Here is a 19,371-nt window from a genome sequence, read left to right on the forward strand (position 1 = left end):
TATGGGCTTGACTTAACCCGTTGTCGCTTTCTTTATAGCTCAGCTGTACGAAGGAATGTGTTTCAAGCGATTATTATTATTAAGATTATTAATAAATAATAGGGATATAGATATTTATCTCGGAATTGTATATTATAATTATGAGAATAGCGCTCCAATAATAAATTTATGACAAATAATAATTAATGTAGATTTTAACCAAAAGTAACTCTTCTTTAAGTTTACGTCTTCCACTACTTTAACAACGAATAAAAAAGAACTATACTTTATTGGAAAACTGAGCTTTATAAATAAATTTAGTAAAGATTCAACCACACAACGTTAAACTTAGATGAAGTTTAGTTTGCTCTTTTAATTAGTAGAAATAAATATCACTCAAAGTTCCCCCGTCATTTGAATGTACGCTAAAGTTTTACTTTCGAATTTTCTTTTTATAAATTCAAGGTCATAACTTCGAAGCGATGGCTGCAGCAGCACTGACTCAACGAGTAACGTACGGGTTTCGATATCTCCGCCGCGTCGCGCAGTTCAACTTCGCTGTTTTCTCCCTTTTGCACACATTAACGTCGCTATAATCAGCTCAGTGGCATTGTGTTATCCATAGATGACGGATTTCGAGATATCGGTAGTACGTTAACTGAATCATTTTGGATAAAAATTAGTACATCTACTATTATTAGTTAGCTAAATAGAAGTATAAATTGAAAAATCATTTACGAAGTAGGGTTATCTAAAAATGGACAAAACAGATAATTAAAATTCCCTCGTTTTCTAAGACTATCGATAGGAATAACGCCCAGTTCCGCATTGATTATGAACAACTGAAGTTGCAATGCTCATTTCGAAAGAGCACCACCGCTGCCGTCGATCGAAATACACTGTATCGCCAAACGTATTTTCACGAAGATTTTCATGTCTCTTCCATCAATGTGGAAGGAATCCTGCTTAACTTTTACGGCAATTGTTCGCCTGCCACAGCACCCGTCTTCAGTCAACGAATAAAAGATAAATATTACAAAATTGAGGTAATGCACAGAAATGTCTCCGTGTTCAGCTTCGTTGGACTAATGAGCGACAACATCAAAATAAATAACATCTTTGACCTAGAGACGTTAAGACAACAACATCCGAATTTGTTAATGAACGATGTATTAGAATTTGCTGTAACTATCGGAACAATGGAGAATTTTGTGCTTCCTTCTTCGTCACCGATGTTGCCTGTTGTTCGAGACAAACCTTCGATGGAATCACTCAAGATGATGTTGGACAAGAGCATTTTGACTGACGTTGTAATAAGAACAAGGGAGAAGGAGTTTCCTTGTCACAAAGTGGTGCTAGCTGCTGGTTCTGACGTATTTCGCGCCATGTTTGAGACTAAAATATTGGAGTCCAGAAACAAAGAGGTCGATCTTTTGGAACAATTTGATTCCGCCACTGTCCATGACCTTCTCTATTATGTGTACACGAAGAAAACACCACCAGCCATTAAAAAGACTTGCAAGAACTTATTTGTGGCGGCTGACTATTTCCAAGTGCCCATTCTCAAGGACATATGCGCTCAAATGCTTTGCACTGTAATTTCAATAGAAAGTGCAGTCGGAATTATTCAACTTGCTGAAACTTACAACGTGGAAGCGCTTAAAAATTGCTCCGTTGCTTTCATTGCCAAAAATTTTCACAATGTTGTCGCTACTCCAGAATGGAAGCATATACCGGAGCCAATGGCCAAAAAGCTCTTAACTACATTTCTTTCAATAATGTCTAGTAAAGATAGACAGGTTTGAATTGTGATGTATTATTGTTCCTTAATATACTCGTATTAAACGGGAAACTGCGCAGATAAGCTATAGTGACGCAAATATTTGAAATTAAATATGTTTTTTAGGAATTATCAATCAATGAAATTTGGTGAGCCATCTAAATAACGTAATACTATTTACGGGTGTGCCACAGGGCAACGTCCTGGGCTCAAGCCTGTTCTTCAATTCAAGTTTTCCCTTATATATCTATTTGCACAGACTTCCTTCTCTCGTCGCCTCTACCACGGTGCAGACAAACTCTTAATTTTGTGGCCATCTTTATCGCGGTTCAATCAACTTTCCCGTTAACATATACCATTTTTTAAACAATTAACTTATGGTTCCATAAGATATAATTTTTACGCGGTGTGATAATGAATAATAATTTTGCTCATTCCTATATTTTGTTGAATGCTAGATTATATTACATATATGTAAAAGCACCATTTTTCTAATATTGTATCAGGCGTTTGCCACATTGTATCATGATTTTCCCCGGGCAATTAAAATAAGTTTGGCGGTAAATTTGAATTTTCAATAAAAATTTCATTCTAAAGTATATTGCAGTTTTTTATCATTGGGTATCAGCCTATCAGATCAAAAGGGAGATGTGTTCCTTTTTTGCTACAATAACCTTTATATTTTAGGAATTGATATTATTTTAATTATAGTGGAGTAAATGTAAAAATTCAAGGTGTTATCCAAGAAATAACCAGATTTTACAATAAGAAAAAATGTATCGTGAGAAAATAACATTAGATTTTGGCACAAAAAGTTTTGAAAATTGTAGGTACCCCTGTAGCACATGAAGCCGTTTTAGGGTCGGGGTACGGTAGAAAAGTCGCTTTATAGTCAACGACCAAATGCCGAACTTAAAACGTCCGAACGTTTTTCGACACTAAAACCGTAAATCCTTTTTTGGGACTATTTATGGTCGGTATGCCGACCATTATCCGACTTAAAATAGACCTTACATTTAATTATTACCCCTGTAGCACAAAGAGTCGATTTAAGGTCGCGCTTTTCCAATTAATCGCTCAAAACTGTGAAACTTTGGCGATTTAATAAAACAAATTGAAATATTTTTAAAATAACTTCCTTTCTGTATTATATTTTTTCGAAAAAGATTATATATTCAATCTGAGATTGTTTCCTTATTAAAAATCTCTCAGCTCAAGTCGGTTACATTCGTATAGCTAAATATGTTAGGCTAAGATATTATTAGTGAAGATTTCTTCGTTACTTTTACTAAGCCCCAAGAAACTCTAGAACTCTGTACTCTAGATTCAAGGGCTTTCCGATTGACGGAAATAAACTCATTGTTTCACTCCCGTTCATGGGACTTGACCAACTACATGTATATAGCTATATTTACGGTTTTATTTGGTCATTTTCAGTCCCTTAAAATATCAGAAAGTAAGACGTTTCGACGTAATGATACAATACATTCCAAGTCGGGATGACGTCGTTTCGGAGTCGGTTCTTAGTTCTATTAAAAGGCGGTAAGGAGTCGACGTATTGTAGTCGGCCGACCCTTTTACCCCTAGGACATTTCGACCCTCAATCCAACGTAGTTTAAAGAAATTGCTAATACGCCGAGATAAAATATCGCATCAAGAGTATAACCCAATCTGTAGGGAAAGATTCGATAAAGTTTTGGTCGGAAGCCTTCAACTACGCTAATCAAGGACTCGAAAATGATAACAAACAACATTGAAATTGCTAAACAATTTGCTAAGTCATTTTCAAATATTGCTAGTGATAATTCACCACCCTTTGTCCCCCTTAATGATAATTCACCCAATAAACCAAATAATTTCATTAAATTAGTTACCACTGAAAATGATGTGATCAAAGCCATTAATAAATTGATAAAATTCCTAACTTCATTATAAAAGGATGTAAATATATTCTCGTCGAACCGCTCGTATACATATTTAATTTATCATACACAACTGGCGTTTTCCCCGAAACCTGGAAGTCAGCGGTCATTACTCCAATTTTTAAAAGTGGTTTCAGTGGAGATCCCGCCAATTTTAGACCCATCTCAGTTCTTAACTTTTTAAGTATGGTGTTCGACTTTGAAACGCAAGATCATTATTATAACTGGTTTAAATTACTCTTATCAACACACAGCACGGTTTTGTTAAAGGGCGCTCGGTGGAATCAAATCTCTTATCTTTTACGAATTATATCCAACCGATCGTTCATATCCGTGGGCAAGTCGATACTATATACGTGGACCTCTCCAAAGCCTTCGATAGAGTATCGCACCATCGATTGCTTTCAAAACTCGAATATTACGGCCTCTCAGGATCTTTGCTTTCTTGGTGTGAGAGCTACTTATCGGGTCGAACCAATTACTTAAAATGTAACCAGGAAATAACCAATGTTTCGTAAGGCGTCATTTGTGGTATTCCGCAGGGGTCATCGCTAGGACCATTATTTTTAAATATTTACACCTCAGACATACCTCCCATAATTCAAACATCAAAACTATTCCAGCTCGCGGATGAACGTTAAATATCCAAAAAAAAAATGACACACCAGGGGATGCTCGAGAACTTCAAAGATATTTAGAAAACTCGAACTTTTGGTGTTTACAGAATAATATACCGATTAATGAAACGAAAACTGCGGTTGTATCTTTTACTTGTAAAACTAACGTCTGTACGATCAACTATAATTTACACGGCATAACCCTTAAATGGGAAAATAATTAAAGACTTAGGCGTCCTATTCGACAGCAAACTCAATTTTGGCCTACATATACAGAATATTTTAATGAAATGTAATAGACTTCTAGGTTGCTACTACAAAATTTCTCGCCAACTACAATCAGATATATGCTTTGTTACTCTTTACACGTCTTTGGTAAAATCTACTTTGCCATATGGGTGCACTCAATTCTCGAATACTAGTGGCACAAACCTATTTAAATTAGAAAACATACAGAAATAATTTTTCATCTTTTTAAATTAATGTCTAAACCATTTGAAATATTAAATTATTATTAATTCCTTGATAAACTACACATAGATACTGTAAAAGCGAGTTTAATTAAATGTGATATAAATATTTTGCACAGAATAGTGAACCATAAAATCGACTGTACCGAGCTATTAGAGTGTATAAACCTACACTGTCCAAACCATAGATAAAATAACTTCGTATATAGACAATTCGAACTGTTCTTTCTACGTCAAGGCGAAAGCTGATATCATTTTCGAGCTGACGCAATTCGCTAATCTACGACAAATTAATGAAATTAAAAATGACCAGGGTAACTCCCTGGACTTACACTTCACCAACAACAACCTAACTATAGTCCAATCGACAAAATTTATGGTTCGCGAAGATGACTATCACCCATCTATTCGTGCTACTCTTTTTAAAAAATTACAAATTAACAGAACCCCTTACCTTTATAAAGAAAAAGGCAATTACCTACATCTATATAATAACGTGTCTTCCAATGATTGGTCGCCTATAATTAATACCATGTACAATTAACAAATATGTACATGTATAACATTTCTACCATAGAAACTACATGGCTGTCCTTTATTACAAATATCTGAAACAAACCTCTAATTTCTACTATAAACAAATAGTAATATGTACTGAAAATGTATGTAGATATTACAATTCAACGATAAATACTACATGGAGCCCCTTTTTTTTTAAATACCTAAAAACATCCTGTAATTTATACTGTAAAACAAATTGTAATATATACTGAAAATGTATGTATATACTATTCAACGATAAATACTACATGAAGCCCCTGCATTTTAAATACCTAAAAACATCCTGTAATTTATACTGTAAATATTTCTTGAATATTGTAATTTAAACAGTACAGTACTGTATTTAAAAAAAATACAGAACGGGTGCTATAAAATATTTCTGTAAATTCTACAGTTTTTTCTCTTAGTGTATCGTCCAATATCAGTTCTAAATTCGCTTGGTATGGTGTTTGACTATACAGCTCAATTTCACTTCTATAATTGGTTCAAGATATTTATCCCAGAGTGTTAACACGGGTTTGCGAAGGGTAGGTCGGTCGATAAAAACCTACTGGCTTTCACAAATTATGTAGAACCTATAGTATCGTCCCGTGGTCCAGTAGACGTAATCTACGTAGAACTTTCCTAATAATTCTGGACAATTTATTTTAAAATTAAAAATTTTGTTTAAAAATTTTATGTCAAATTTAAAAAGGTATTCGATAACAAGGTCAAGTTAAAATTTACTTATAAAAACTATGTAATTCAGCGTTTGATGAGAAATTGCTAAATAGAGGTAGTATATATTCTTTTGAAGGTTTTCCAATTTTTTCAGACTACTTTCGCATGCGTTACTATATAAGATACAACCATATAACAAAGATGATTTTACTAGAGATTTATACAGAGTCACTAAAAATATTTCAGAATTCAGTAAAAGAGATATTTTATAGGAGCAACCTAAGATTTTATGACATTTTATGAGCGTCTGTTTAACACGGTCTGTAAAACTCACTTTTTGGTCAAAATGGAAGCCTAAGTCTTTTATTTTACACTCGCGCTTTAGAACAATGTTATTTAGGTTATAATTAAATCGGACAGCATTTGTTTTCCGCGTAAAGGTAACTACGACTGTTTTTTTTTTCATTTATAGGAATGTAGTTTTTTGAGCACCATCCGTTAAGATTGCGCAAGTCTGACAGTAGGTCAACACAGTCTTTTCCTGAGTTTATGTGATTAATTAGTTTATGGTCGTCTGCGAATTGAAGTAACTTTGATTTATCGATTACACTGGGGATATAAATATTAAAGAAAAGGGGACCTAGTGAGGACCCCTGAGGCAGCCCGCACGAAACTTTATAGTTTACATTGGTAAGTTGTCCGTTGCATTTTACAAAATTGGTACGATTGGACAAATAGCTCTCGCACCAACTAAGTAATGATACCGACAGGCTATGCACTGCTAGTTTTTGTAATAGCCGCTGATGAGAGACACGGTCAAATGCCTTGGAAAGGTCTACGTAGATTACGTCTACTGGACCACGGGACGATACTATAGGTTCTACATAATTTGTGAAAGCCAGAGTATATTATATTACATTTATATATATACAGGGTGTCTCAATTTGCTCGATCAGGCCATTTTTCTCAAAATGTATTTATGCTAGGGTTCTGAAATTTTCAGGGTTTATTTTTTAGGTATGGAAGGCTTTGGTTACTAAATTTCAGAAAAATCGAACGATTTTGTGCCGTTTTGGAAAATTTATTTTTTCACCGGTAGGTGTCACGCAAAATGTTTCAATAGAAAAGTTGTAGGGCATAGTCGAAAGTGTAAACATAATTTTGATTCGATTGAAAAAGACCTATTTTTCACTGAGTTTGGAGGTCGGGGAAAAAAACAAGTTGTACTAGCAGGCAATAGCCTTTAACGTAAACAATCGTACATAATCACAACACACATGAACATTTATTTTAGGGAACTTATGCTTTCAGCTATGTAGTTAATAATCAGATCTGCAAAAAGTTATTGTTAGAGAAAATTATTACAGGCGGGCCCTCAGCTAGTGGTGTGTTTCGAGGCACCCTTTACCCCATATTCGAACCACCGCAGTAAGGCCCCCAATTTTTTTTTCACGCGATAATGTCCGTGGTACCCTTTACCCCATGTCCCTATAGTCGAACTCCCCGCCAGTAAGGCCTCCTCCCCCTTTTCCCCAGGGGATAATTTCTATGGTACTCATTTCCCCATAGTAGAACCACCCTAGTTTGGCCCTTCCTCCCCTTTTTCCCCATGTGATAATTACCATGGTACCCCTCCCCCCTTTCCCCATGTGATAATAACCGCAGCTTACCCCCCCTCTTTGTCCCATGCGATAGTTACCTTGGTACCTGCACCCCCTTTTCCCATGTGATAGTTACCGTGGTACCTCCTCCACCCTTTTCCCATGTGATAATAACCGCGGCACACCCCCCCTCTTTGTCCCATGCGATAATTACTTGGTATCTCCTCCCCCTTTCCCCATGTGATAGTTACCGTGGTACCCCCTCCCCCCTTTTCAAATGTGATAATAACCGCGGCACACCCCCCCCTCTTTGTCCCATGCGATAATTACCTTGGTACCTCCACCCCCTTTTCCCATGTGATAGTTACCGTGGTACCTCCTCCACCCTTTTCCCGTATGATAATAACCACGGCACACCCCCCCTCTTTGTCCCATGCGAAAATTACCTTGGTATCTCCTCCCCCCTTTTCCCATGTGATAGTTACCGTGGTACCACCTCGACCCTTTCCCCATGTGATAATAACCGCGGCACATCCCCCTCTTTGTCCCATGCGATAGTTACCTTAATACCTCCACCCCCTTTTACCATGTGATAGTTACCGTGGTACCTCCTCCACCCTTTTCCCATGCGATAGTTACCGTGGTACCTCCTCCACCCTTTTCCCATGTGGTAATAACCGCGGCACACCCCCCCCTCTTTGTCCCATGCGATAATTACCGTGGTACCCCCTCGACCCTTTTCCCATGTGATAATAACCGCGGCACACCCCCCCCCCCTCTTTGTCCCATGCGATAGTTACCTTGGTACCTCCACCCCCTTTTCCCATGTGATAGTTACCGTGGTACTCCCCTCCTCTTTGCCCATGCGAGAATTCCCGTGGAACCCTTTTCCCCGCAAAAATAACTCAAAACCTCGCAGGCGTTCCAAACCCCTCTGAACTCCTTTACACCGAGGAGCTGATCACTCCGCGTATTCGGTGTACAAAGCCGTACCTTTGACTGTACTAATGGGATTAAGCGTAATCTTTGAAGTCCCTGCCTTTGGCAGTGCTAATATAAGCGTAATACGGCGTAATCGGTGTTCAAAAGTGGTTAGCCCCTCGCTTTAAACCCCCCTGTATCCAATGGCTGATTTACTCTCATGACGAACAAATAAAAATACGCTCGTCCTTTAGTCCCGATTGACAGTGCGAAATTCGAGCCAGTGCGAAATCCGATCCGAAGTTCCAAAAACAACTTAATGACCAAAATATATTTGACCTAGTATTAAGGCGAAGCGCAACGACCGCGGATTATACACAGAGAAATTACCTTCGTCGATGTCACGTTAGACCCGATTTCTGAAATAAACTCAATGACCTAGTATTAAGGCGAAGCGCTAGGCATACCTACGGTGTGTACCTCCGGGTACCCGAGGCGATGCTACGTTAGAGTCGCGATTAACAGTCAGAAAAAAACGCGACGAAAGGGGCTTAGAGTTTTATTATATAGATAGCATGGTATAATCTTCTGGGTTTATTATAAGAAAATTAGATTTATGGCTATTTCCTTATTTAATTTAAGTGATATTTCGAAAAATCTTGTGTCAATTTTTTTGTTTCAAGAATTACATTTTAAAATTTAAAATTTCTCCTAATACAACAGACCACTGCATTACATATAAAATGGGGTGGTGGAGTGGTTAGCGCTTTCGCCTCGCAGCAAGAGGAGCCGGGTTCGATCCCGGCTTGTGGCACTGGGTGAGAACTCAGAATTACTCCTTCTGCGTTGAGTTTGCAAGTTCTCTCCCCACTGGTTTTGGGGGTAAACTTGTTGAGGTTAACGGTAATAGTTAGTGTAGGGAGCTGTCAGCTCGCGAGGCATGAAGGGCTTGCCACCACCGTCTTACGCATTGTAACCCGGCCACCTGAATTGAAGGCTTTAGAAGTCGCTCGATGACTTAGGCCTAAGGTGGTGCCTTGGGTATTAGCCTAGCTGATTATTATTATTATTTCATTTCTTTTGATTCATAAATATTTTTATTTTTAATATAGTCATGACAGACTCAAAAATAATTAGCATTTAAATTATTCCCAAAATTGTTAAGCCTTTAGTTCAATTTTGAAAAAGATATCAATATTTGTTTCCGCATTTTCCTTATTTTGAATTTCTATATTTTATTTTACGGTTCTTTTTTATTTTTAATTTTAATTTGGGTAAATAATATCAATAGCATATTATTAAAAATCTTTTTATCTTTGAAAATGTGAAACAAAATATTTTTAGAATTCGGTTATTAAGATAAAAAATAAAAGGCTTATTTAAATAAAAAAAATTTTATTATAGTTAAAAATTACCGAAGTGTTTGAAAAACCATTTTAAGTTTATATGGTTTTGCAAAGGTCAATTTAAATTTTTAAACAAATTGGAAATCATATAGTTGGTTATATTCTGTTAAATTCAACAGATACCTTTTGTAGCTACGAATTACGCTGTTACTAAAATAGTTCTGTTAATGTAAATATTTTACATTACTTATCATTGAGCCTTGGGATTTACCAAATGTATTTGCTAAAAGCAACATTGACGAAACTTGAATTGGCAGTTCAATTTTAATCTTTTATTTATTCAGGTGTCGAGAAGCAATAAATTTTAATCCAGAGCGAGCAATAACTATGATATAATTTTATTATTTAATCGTGATACACTCTAATCATCTGTAATATAATCCAAGCATATTTAAGTAATTTTATTCAATATTGTATCGTTTCGACATGGTTTTATTTTATTGACGATTTATTTTTCATTTTTCTACTACATAATGTTAAACTTACGGTTATTTTTTTTTGGGAGTGAAGTGAATCCATAAGGTTGCTTCAAAGATTTTTCTCTTAACATAAAAATTAAAGAATTATTTTCCCTTAATCGTATCTACTATCGGAAAACTGATATGAGTCGTATTTATTTTTTTCTTGTCGCTGTTGCCTTTCAGTTAAAAAAGGTAGAAACGTCACAATAAAAAGGGTGCAAAAAGCTAAACCTTAACAAATTTAAAGTAATGATAAGACTTACAAAATACTCGAACCAATAGGTCTTCGAGAATAAAATTAAAACGCGAAACTTGGACCAAATAGATCTTCTAGCCAAAAACAAATTAAATAGGATCTAAAATAGCCAACGGTAGACCGGTTTCGTCCTGTTTGGGACTCGTCATTACCGTGCGGGAAATCGGGCTTGCGACTAAACTAAAAAGAAAAAATAAGCCTCAACATTAAAAATTGCAAAACGAGTAGCAATGGTGGATAAATAAATACAAGTTAATTAAAACCACCTTTGGACTATAATGCAGTGAAAATACGCGAAAAGGTTAAAACTTCCATAATTCCATGGTTTTGTAAAAGTATTCCTTGCATTGGGAATGATTCCCCTATTCATGGAATCGGGAATTCCTAAAATCTTCTATTAGCTCGTTTTGAGTTGCAATATTGACTGAGTTGAATATTATTACTGCTCTGTCGCAAATCGAACCCGTTCAATGATTTGCTAATGTTTTTGGCCATTTGAGTGTTTATTTCTTAATGGCGTTCATAGTTACTCCAAATAGTCGAATAGCAATAATTAAACATTAATTTTCTAACTTATTTTTCTACTTTTCGTTTACCCTGAATTTTCAAATCAGTAAATGAATCCAATCACCGACTAATGGAAGGCACTCAAGACCTCGAAGGGCAACCGTGGGGTTCTTGTTTAATGGTTAAATTAGTGATGCATGTTGCTACAATTGACAAGATCTCTGTAACAGTGGAGTCCTGTACATGTACTCACTATTCAGTCAGTTATCAGATCTCATGGCACGTTTTGGAATATTTTAGATTAGCAAAGTAAAACTAAAACTGTTAAATCAAATACGTCAGTTTATTTGAAATACGAAATACTATTAATTATTGCAATTTTTCAAGTGTTCGATTTGAGCCTAGGAATCAAATATTTTACATTTGATTCGATATCCAAAGAGGTTTATTTGCACACTCCGAACAAGTATTTCCACGGCGATAAACGACAGAGTCAATAGTACTTTACAAATTTTCTGATACAAAATTACTATCATTAAGTAAAGAATTCAAAATTTCCAAATATATTGGGTTTTTGGAAGTGTTCAAAGTTTTGGAACTAGCGCAACCGGAAGTTTCTCAAGAACTTTCATTGACTAAAGGGGATGTATAGTTTTTTCCAGATTTTCAAGGTTTGTTCATATATTGTTAACTTTTTTACACCTAAAGCAGCCATAATGATACTAGGCAAATAGTAATATTAAGAACACTTTGAGCTACAAATTACATGTAGAAAGTTGGATAGAAAAATCTGGAACCCGAAAAAATGTCGCCAAAAATATTGAATGAAACGATTTCACTGAAGAGGAATGTCTACAGAAATTCGCTTTCGGTACAAAAAGAAAAACGACGGCCAAAGATCCTTGGATGATGTCACTGACGGCCAAACCACCATTTTTAATCTTCGAAAGAGTTCTTACGCTTCCATACAATGCCGATATATTATGAACCCTAGGAGGATGGAAATTTTGGAGAGGAAATAATGGGATAGACTGGTTAGGTAGGCTTGGCAACTTAATACAATATAGACATATCGCGGAAATAGTTTGAACTTAAGGAAATATTTTCGACTGCTAGTTGTTGACACGACATGTGTTTATAGTTTTTACAACGAAACAAGGAAAATCGTTCAATTTAATTTTCCAAGAACACAACTATACTGTTTTTTCCAAAATTTAAAAGAGACAAATAATGATAAATATATATGGTTAAATTAGATATTACCATATTTTGCTACTAAAACCAAACATTCAGCTTCCTCAACTAATCAAAATCAGTTTCCACTACTTAACCAAAGAATAACCCGTAACTACTTCTTATTTCGAACGTCTAGTAGACTAAATTATATGTACACGCATATATGCCGTAATATGGCGCTATAGGATGTAGGCTTAGGTTAAAGTTTTAGCTCGAGCTATTTACCTTGGTGAGACGTGGAGCCCGTATTGGGGGAATACAGTTTTCCGTTCCAGGATATGGGTTATCCATATTCCTAGTTGAACCACTCCTGGGATCTGGTTCGTTCTCGGAAGTGCGAAGCGGAGGGGAGGCTGAAGAGTCTCGGTATTGTTGGTTACAGTCTCGCTTACTAAATGCCACGATTTTATTCTTTTTTAACAGAAATTTATTTACTCATAATTTTTAACAGCAATTTTATTACTCATAATTTTTAACAGCAATTTTATTACTCATAATTTTTAACAGCAATTTTATTACTCATAATTTTTAACAGCAATTTTATTACTCATAATTTTTAACAGAAATTTTATTACTCATAATTTTTAACAGAAATTTTAGTACTCATAATTTTTAACAGAAATTTTATTACACATATTTGTTAATTAGAAACTGTATTACACATTTTTGTTAATTAGAAACTGTATTACACATATTTGTTTAATAGAAAGTGTATTACACATCTTTTACCAGAAAGTGTATGACACATAATTTTTAACCGACAGTTTATTACACATAATTTTTACCAGAAAATTTATTACACATTTTTTACCAGAAATTGTATAACACATTATTTTTTACCATAAATATTTTAAATCATTTTTTACCAGAAAGATTATTACACATTTTTTTTGAGAAATGTACACTTTATTTTTAACAGAAAGTGTATTAAACATCAGTTTTAACAGAAAGTGTATTAAACATCAGTTTTAACAGAAAGTGTATTAAACATCAGTTTTAACAGAAAGTGTATTAAACATCAGTTTTAACAGAAAGTGTATTAAACATCAGTTTTAACAGAAAGTGTATTAAACATCAGTTTTAACAGAAAGTGTATTAAACATCAGTTTTAACAGAAAGTGTATTAAACATCAGTTTTAACAGAAAGTGTATTAAACATCAGTTTTAACAGAAAGTGTATTAAACATCAGTTTTAACAGAAAGTGTATTAAACATCAGTTTTAACAGAAAGTGTATTAAACATCAGTTTTAACAGAAAGTGTATTAAACATCAGTTTTAACAGAAAGTGTACTACACATTATTTTTATCAGAAATTGTATTAAACATCAGTTTTAACAGAAAGTGTACTACACATTATTTTTAACAGAAAGGGTATTACACATTATTTTTAACAGAAAGTGTACTACACATTATTTTTAACAGAAAGGGTATTACACCTTATTTTTAACAGAAAGGATAAAACACATTATTTTTAACAGAAAATGTATTACACATTATTTTTAACAGAAAATGTATTACACATTATTTTTAACAGAAAATGTATTACACATTATTTTTAACAGAAAATGTATTACACATTATTTTTAACAGAAAATGTATTACACATTATTTTTAACAGAAAATGTATTACACATTATTTTTAACAGAAAATGTATTACACATTATTTTTAACAGAAAGTGTATTGTACTTTTTAACAGAAAGTGTATTGGACTTTTTAACAGAAAGTGTATTGGACTTTTTAACAAAAAGTTTATTACATTTCGCAAATACAGAAAAGCAACTCCTGCCTAAATAAGTTGAGCCCTTTTTGTAAGTCATCTCATGGGGAAAGGTGATATTAGAGTGAAAAAAGACTTAGCGTATCGTTAATATAAAATTTATACCAGTGGTGGTCTATTTAATAAAATGAATTGAAAAGGCACTTTTTATACTTTGATTTTTTATAATATTTTTAGTGCGTAGACGCTTAAAATTATCAATTCTACTATTTATTTACTAACAACGTCATTGTGCAATATGAGTGTATTATGGATATCAATTTGAACCACCTGAGGCCCGAGTGGGTCACATCATACTTTTAAAGACCTTTCACTAAATATTAAAATTAAAACAATAAAGAAAAAGTGTAGTTTAAAAAATAAATAATTGTATTCTAGCATGATAAACAAAAGAGTTAAACGTGTTTATGTGTTAAACATTTTTGATTAAACGAATCTCTCACATGGTTTTCAAAAAATAGAATAAAGATTCTAACAAAAATGCTAAAATAGAAACCATTAAGCCTAAGTAACAGATTTTAAAGACAGGCTCAAGAAAACCAATAACCATCGGTTTCGCTTTGTTGAAGTCTTCTCCTGGAATTTCCAAAGTTTCTCTAATTGCCCAAGCGTCAAGCCTTTCTTTGGGCTTTGACTGATCAGTGTCTACAAATCCCAATATCCTGCATGAATTCAAGAAATTAAAATGTTACTTCTTAATTTAAATAATCATTTAATCTATGACTCAGATCTAAGAGTCAATGGTCAAACACAGGGGCGTAGGAACATTCTAGAAGTTGGAGGGGGCAAAGTGAAACCAAAAGGGGTCTGGAGAATGGTTTTGAATTTTTAATGGAGTGTAGCTTCTTCGAATGCATTTGTACATTTTTCTACTATATACATTGGCGGGAAAAGACTGAAATTTAAACACAGTTGAGGTTCTAAAAGCTTTATATGCTTTTAAAATGATAATTTGAGCCTCGCGAAGATTTCATCTGACCAAAAGGTTGGAGGGGGCAATAACATTAGTTGCCCCTCCCAGTAAATTTCTAGGGAGGGGAATTGCCCCTTGCCTCCCCCCCTGGTTCCTACGCCCCTGGTCAAACAAAAGACTCAACAGAGAAGGAATGGTTTTCAGAAAAACATTTGTTCAGATATTAGCTGTTGAATTATAATTTATGTTGTTAATGACCGCTTTCAACTAAACTCAGCGATAATTTAAGAATACACTTATATTTCAAGTAAAACAAAACGATTTTGTTATCTTCAGAGAAACTCACAGATAGTTAATCCATTCAATCGTGTTCGAGCTGAGATTCCTGTTCAGATAGAAATGAGTGGTTCCCCAATTGTATCCTTCCTTTCCAATATACAGAGACTTTCTCTTGTCTTTAATGCGATCCAAATAATTCAAAACCAAATTTGGAACCACGTCCACTGAATTAAGAAATACACCAGCCTTGCCGTTAAAAAATATTTCTGATATTTCGTGTAAATTTTCAGCGTATTCCCCGTCAAGTTCGAGTCTCTTGTACAAATTGTCATAGTTCTGTTAATAGAGTAAATCATAATAAGTCAGTTTGTCTGCGCTAATTTCATCTTAAGATATTCCACATTAACTAGTGTTAAGCAATATTTAAAAACAAGCGAGTTCATCGAAAGTCACCTATCCACACCTTATCAACCGAAGGGGTAATAAAAATTAGGGCTAATGTAACCTAACAATGGACTTGTTAAATGCAATCACGTTAAAGTAAAATGTCAACTGTAAAGTTATGAAATTTATTATCCTTATTATTCGTTATAAAAAGTGTAAATGTAATTGTTTTAAACCTCGAAATGAAAATTTAAAATAATATTTAACGTACATGAATGACGGGAATAATAAAATGGAGTCGCCATTTTTAAACCAAAAATGTGTACAACCAAAGGCAGAGATTTTAGTAAATGTGTATATAAACAAGTGGTTTTTAATAGATAAATAAAACCCATACCTAAAAAAGTAATTATTTGTTACTTAACATATTTTACAAACACGTAGACGGATCAGTAACAATATCATTCAAATAAAGCGAAAAAACATGCGTATACATTTTGAAATCACGATTCAACATTTTAAACAATTTATATTTATTTAAGTCAAGACGAAAGAGTACAAAACGAAGTGCGAGCAGCGAGTTGGTGATTCCAGTCACCCAAGATTAAGTTTATTTTTCGCTTATATTAAATTCATTTTATTACTTTAAATTTCTTGCAATTGTGCGAAGTGGTGGTGGCTCGTGTGTAAATCACTAGCATATCAAGCTAAAGACCTGGGTTCGATAATCCATTGGCATCTTATCTAGACAATTTTCAATTATTTTTCGATTAAATTACGTGCGCTCCTATTCCTTTGGCGGCTCGGTCGAAAAGCGATTCCCGTCCGGCACATATGTGTTTTTTTACGCAATATTAAGTCTACTTTTAGCTTACATTCAATCGGTTCGTATTCCTGAATTTCTGTACTGAGTAATAAGCTTCAGTAGTTCATTGGTGAAATGCGCACCTGTCATGCAAGTGATCCGGTTGTTGGCCTTTACAATAAACGTATATCGTAAACGTTTGGAGGCGAAAAATTTTCCGATTGTCTGAAATTTAGAAATTAAAGCTATTGTTGTCTAGTACATCAGTTCTTCCCTGAAAATTTAGAAATTCCAAGTGAAAAAAATTGAGAAAAATGTACTGTCTGAGCAATGTATAAAATTCAGTTACTCTCATTAGTTTGATTTTATTAACGCTACTCAATGAGTAACGTTTTCGCAGTTATTATTTACAATAAATATTTTTAAATAAAGTATCTCTGTTATTACTTGTCACTGGTTGGAATCATCCTAGTTTGAAGTGAAACGTAATATTGTGGTGCCAAAAACCCGGGAGGAGTAACCAAGATAGAAAAATCAGTAAGAAGCTTAACGTTTTGACCCTAATAACCCCAGCGACAAGTACCTAATCGGAACGAGAGTCCAGCGATATCATTCGACAACTATGTAGCGTATAAAGAAAGCGAAACCAATTTTGAGAACGAGAACCGATACGATCCTGAAAGATATTGAAGATGAGAGTTCTGCAACTGTAATTAGAAAAGAGCGACTGGAAACGTTATTAAAGCAGTTAGAGGACAAGGAGGCAAGACTGATTAAGAAAGATGAAGAAATCGAGGAGTTGGTACCACTTGAGTTCCTGGAGGCGTAAACCAACGAAGTCGAAAATTACAGAGAGCAGATACTGGAGGGAAAAACTAGACTGTAGACTTGGTTACGAGATATCAGAGGAAAGATACACTGAACTTCAAGCGCCGAGAAGTCATGGTCAAGTTGCCTCGTGTCCTCATCTCAAAGTTTAATGGAGACCCTACCCAATGGCGGAGTTTTTGGGATCAGTTCAAAGCAGCAATCCATGAAAAGGCTGAGATCGGAACAGTCACGAAGTTCGTTTATCCGAAATCGTATACGGAAGGAGCAGCCTTAAACGCATTAGCTGATCTTACGCTGACGGAAGGCAACAATGACCAAGCAGTGGACATTCTGAGGAAGAATTTTGGGCGAAAGGGAATAGCCATCAACAGCCATCTCGACAAGATAACCAGTATTAACCCTGTTAGAAAATCGTCTGACGTAGGTGGATTGAGATTTCTTTATGATACCCGCGACGTACAAGTCAAATTCCAGGAGGAATTGGAAGTTCCGAAGGCGAATTATGGCTACATGTTCTGTCATATGGTCATCAAGCTATTACCTCAAGATATCCCCCTGGATTACTCCCGGAAGCTAGAAAACTCCGACGAGTACGACGTTAATATTCTATTAGAGCACTTGAAGCGAGAAGTCGAGTGCCGAGAACGGACTGCCATTCTAAACAAGCCAGTCAGAGACGTCTACGAAGATCAGTCGGAAAATCATTACAGCAGAGGGAAAAGTCATTACCGGACAGAGTCTAGCCACTTGACTCCAAGCAGATTCACACCGGAAAGCAGAATGTCAACGACGGCAGTTCTGAACGTAGCGGTTTCCGGATCAGAGTCATGCTGTTACTGTCACTTCACCGATCACAAGGCTGAAGAGTGCAAGATGAAACTATTAACTCAACACAACAGAAAATTATACGAATAAAAACTTTTTATTTCAATATTCAATCGTTTTATAACCGCAAATATTATCCAGAAATAAGCAGTTATTTTAATGATGAATCGAAATTTTGGCTGTCATTTATCTATTCCCCCGAGATAAATGAAAAACAAAGATTTATCTCGATATTTTTTTTAATCTTTATTTAAGTCTAATTTAATGAGATATAGCACAGCCTATTTTTCTTTCATTAGCCTCTCTTTTTATACCTTCTGACGGTGAATTAAATTAAATTAAAATATTGAAAACAATTGAACAATTAATAATTTACTAAATTTACAATACATTTTTCCTTCATTATTAAATATACCTATTAAAAATTAGCTTAAACTTAAAAGTGCAAACTAATTTATTTTAGAATAAAAACACAACGAAATGATCTGGTGCGCAATTAAAAGTTTAATAATTAAAACTTGATCCGGGTTTCGGTAGCCTTCGTGGTACCATTGCCAAGAGTGGTTTTCGCTTTTGGAAATGGTACCATAAAGGCGACCAAAACCTGGGTCGAGTTTAAATCATTGTGCACTTACGCCTACAGTAGCGAAGAATCCTGTCGGAATTATAACGACGGGAATCATTTCGGGAGTGTTTAACAAATCTTCGATCGAATCGATGAATGAGGAACGGGCAATCATGATGTCACTTTTTAAATTTCCAAAGTAAGAACTCATTAAAACCAACGACGCCAGAAGCCAAGAACCAATGACAATTCTTGCCGATGCTTCGTTATCAGAAACGGTTTCGCCTATATAATTGGAAATAAAAATAGTTTAATTTTTGGCCAACCCGGAATCTATTTTCACAAGCAACTGCCATCGGATATGGGGTTTATTTTGGGTGCTAAACGTATAAAATATTTATCCTTTTTTTGGTACTTTGGGTATAAAGCTTCTGTTTGGTGCAAGTGTGTTCGTGTGATTGGCGGCCGGGAACAAATATTTACTGACGACTATACTATCTTCATATGAAGGTCCTTTAATTAGTAAATTTTTGAACATTTTCTTCTCGACAAAAAGATATTAAAACCGTTCTTGTCGCTCCCAGAGCGTGTTTAAGTAACCCTCGACTTCTT

General features: G+C 34.9%; 2 protein-coding genes across 2 annotated transcripts; both read left to right on the forward strand.

Annotated features, from left to right (window-relative positions):
- The first annotated feature begins 544 nt into the window (after positions 1-544).
- LOC149957318 (kelch-like protein 6) lies at positions 545-2,295 on the forward strand. The gene is made up of 2 exons (XM_090164780.1): positions 545-1,778; positions 1,886-2,295. The coding sequence occupies exons 1-2, from the start codon at positions 1,029-1,031 to the stop codon at positions 1,910-1,912; spliced, it is 777 nt and encodes a 258-aa protein (XP_090020906.1). The 5' UTR covers positions 545-1,028; the 3' UTR covers positions 1,913-2,295.
- Positions 2,296-17,480: 15,185 nt separating this feature from the next.
- Positions 17,481-18,284, forward strand: LOC149957319 (uncharacterized). Its single transcript, XM_090166966.1, has one exon. The coding sequence runs from the start codon at positions 17,481-17,483 to the stop codon at positions 18,282-18,284; it is 804 nt and encodes a 267-aa protein (XP_090023092.1).
- The last annotated feature ends 1,087 nt before the right edge of the window (positions 18,285-19,371 follow it).

The sequence above is a fragment of the Leiobunum rupestre genome, chromosome 2 (assembly GCF_980474605.1).
Source record: "Leiobunum rupestre chromosome 2, qqLeiRupe1.1.hap1, whole genome shotgun sequence".
In the NCBI taxonomy this organism is placed as follows: domain Eukaryota; kingdom Metazoa; phylum Arthropoda; class Arachnida; order Opiliones; family Sclerosomatidae; genus Leiobunum; species Leiobunum rupestre.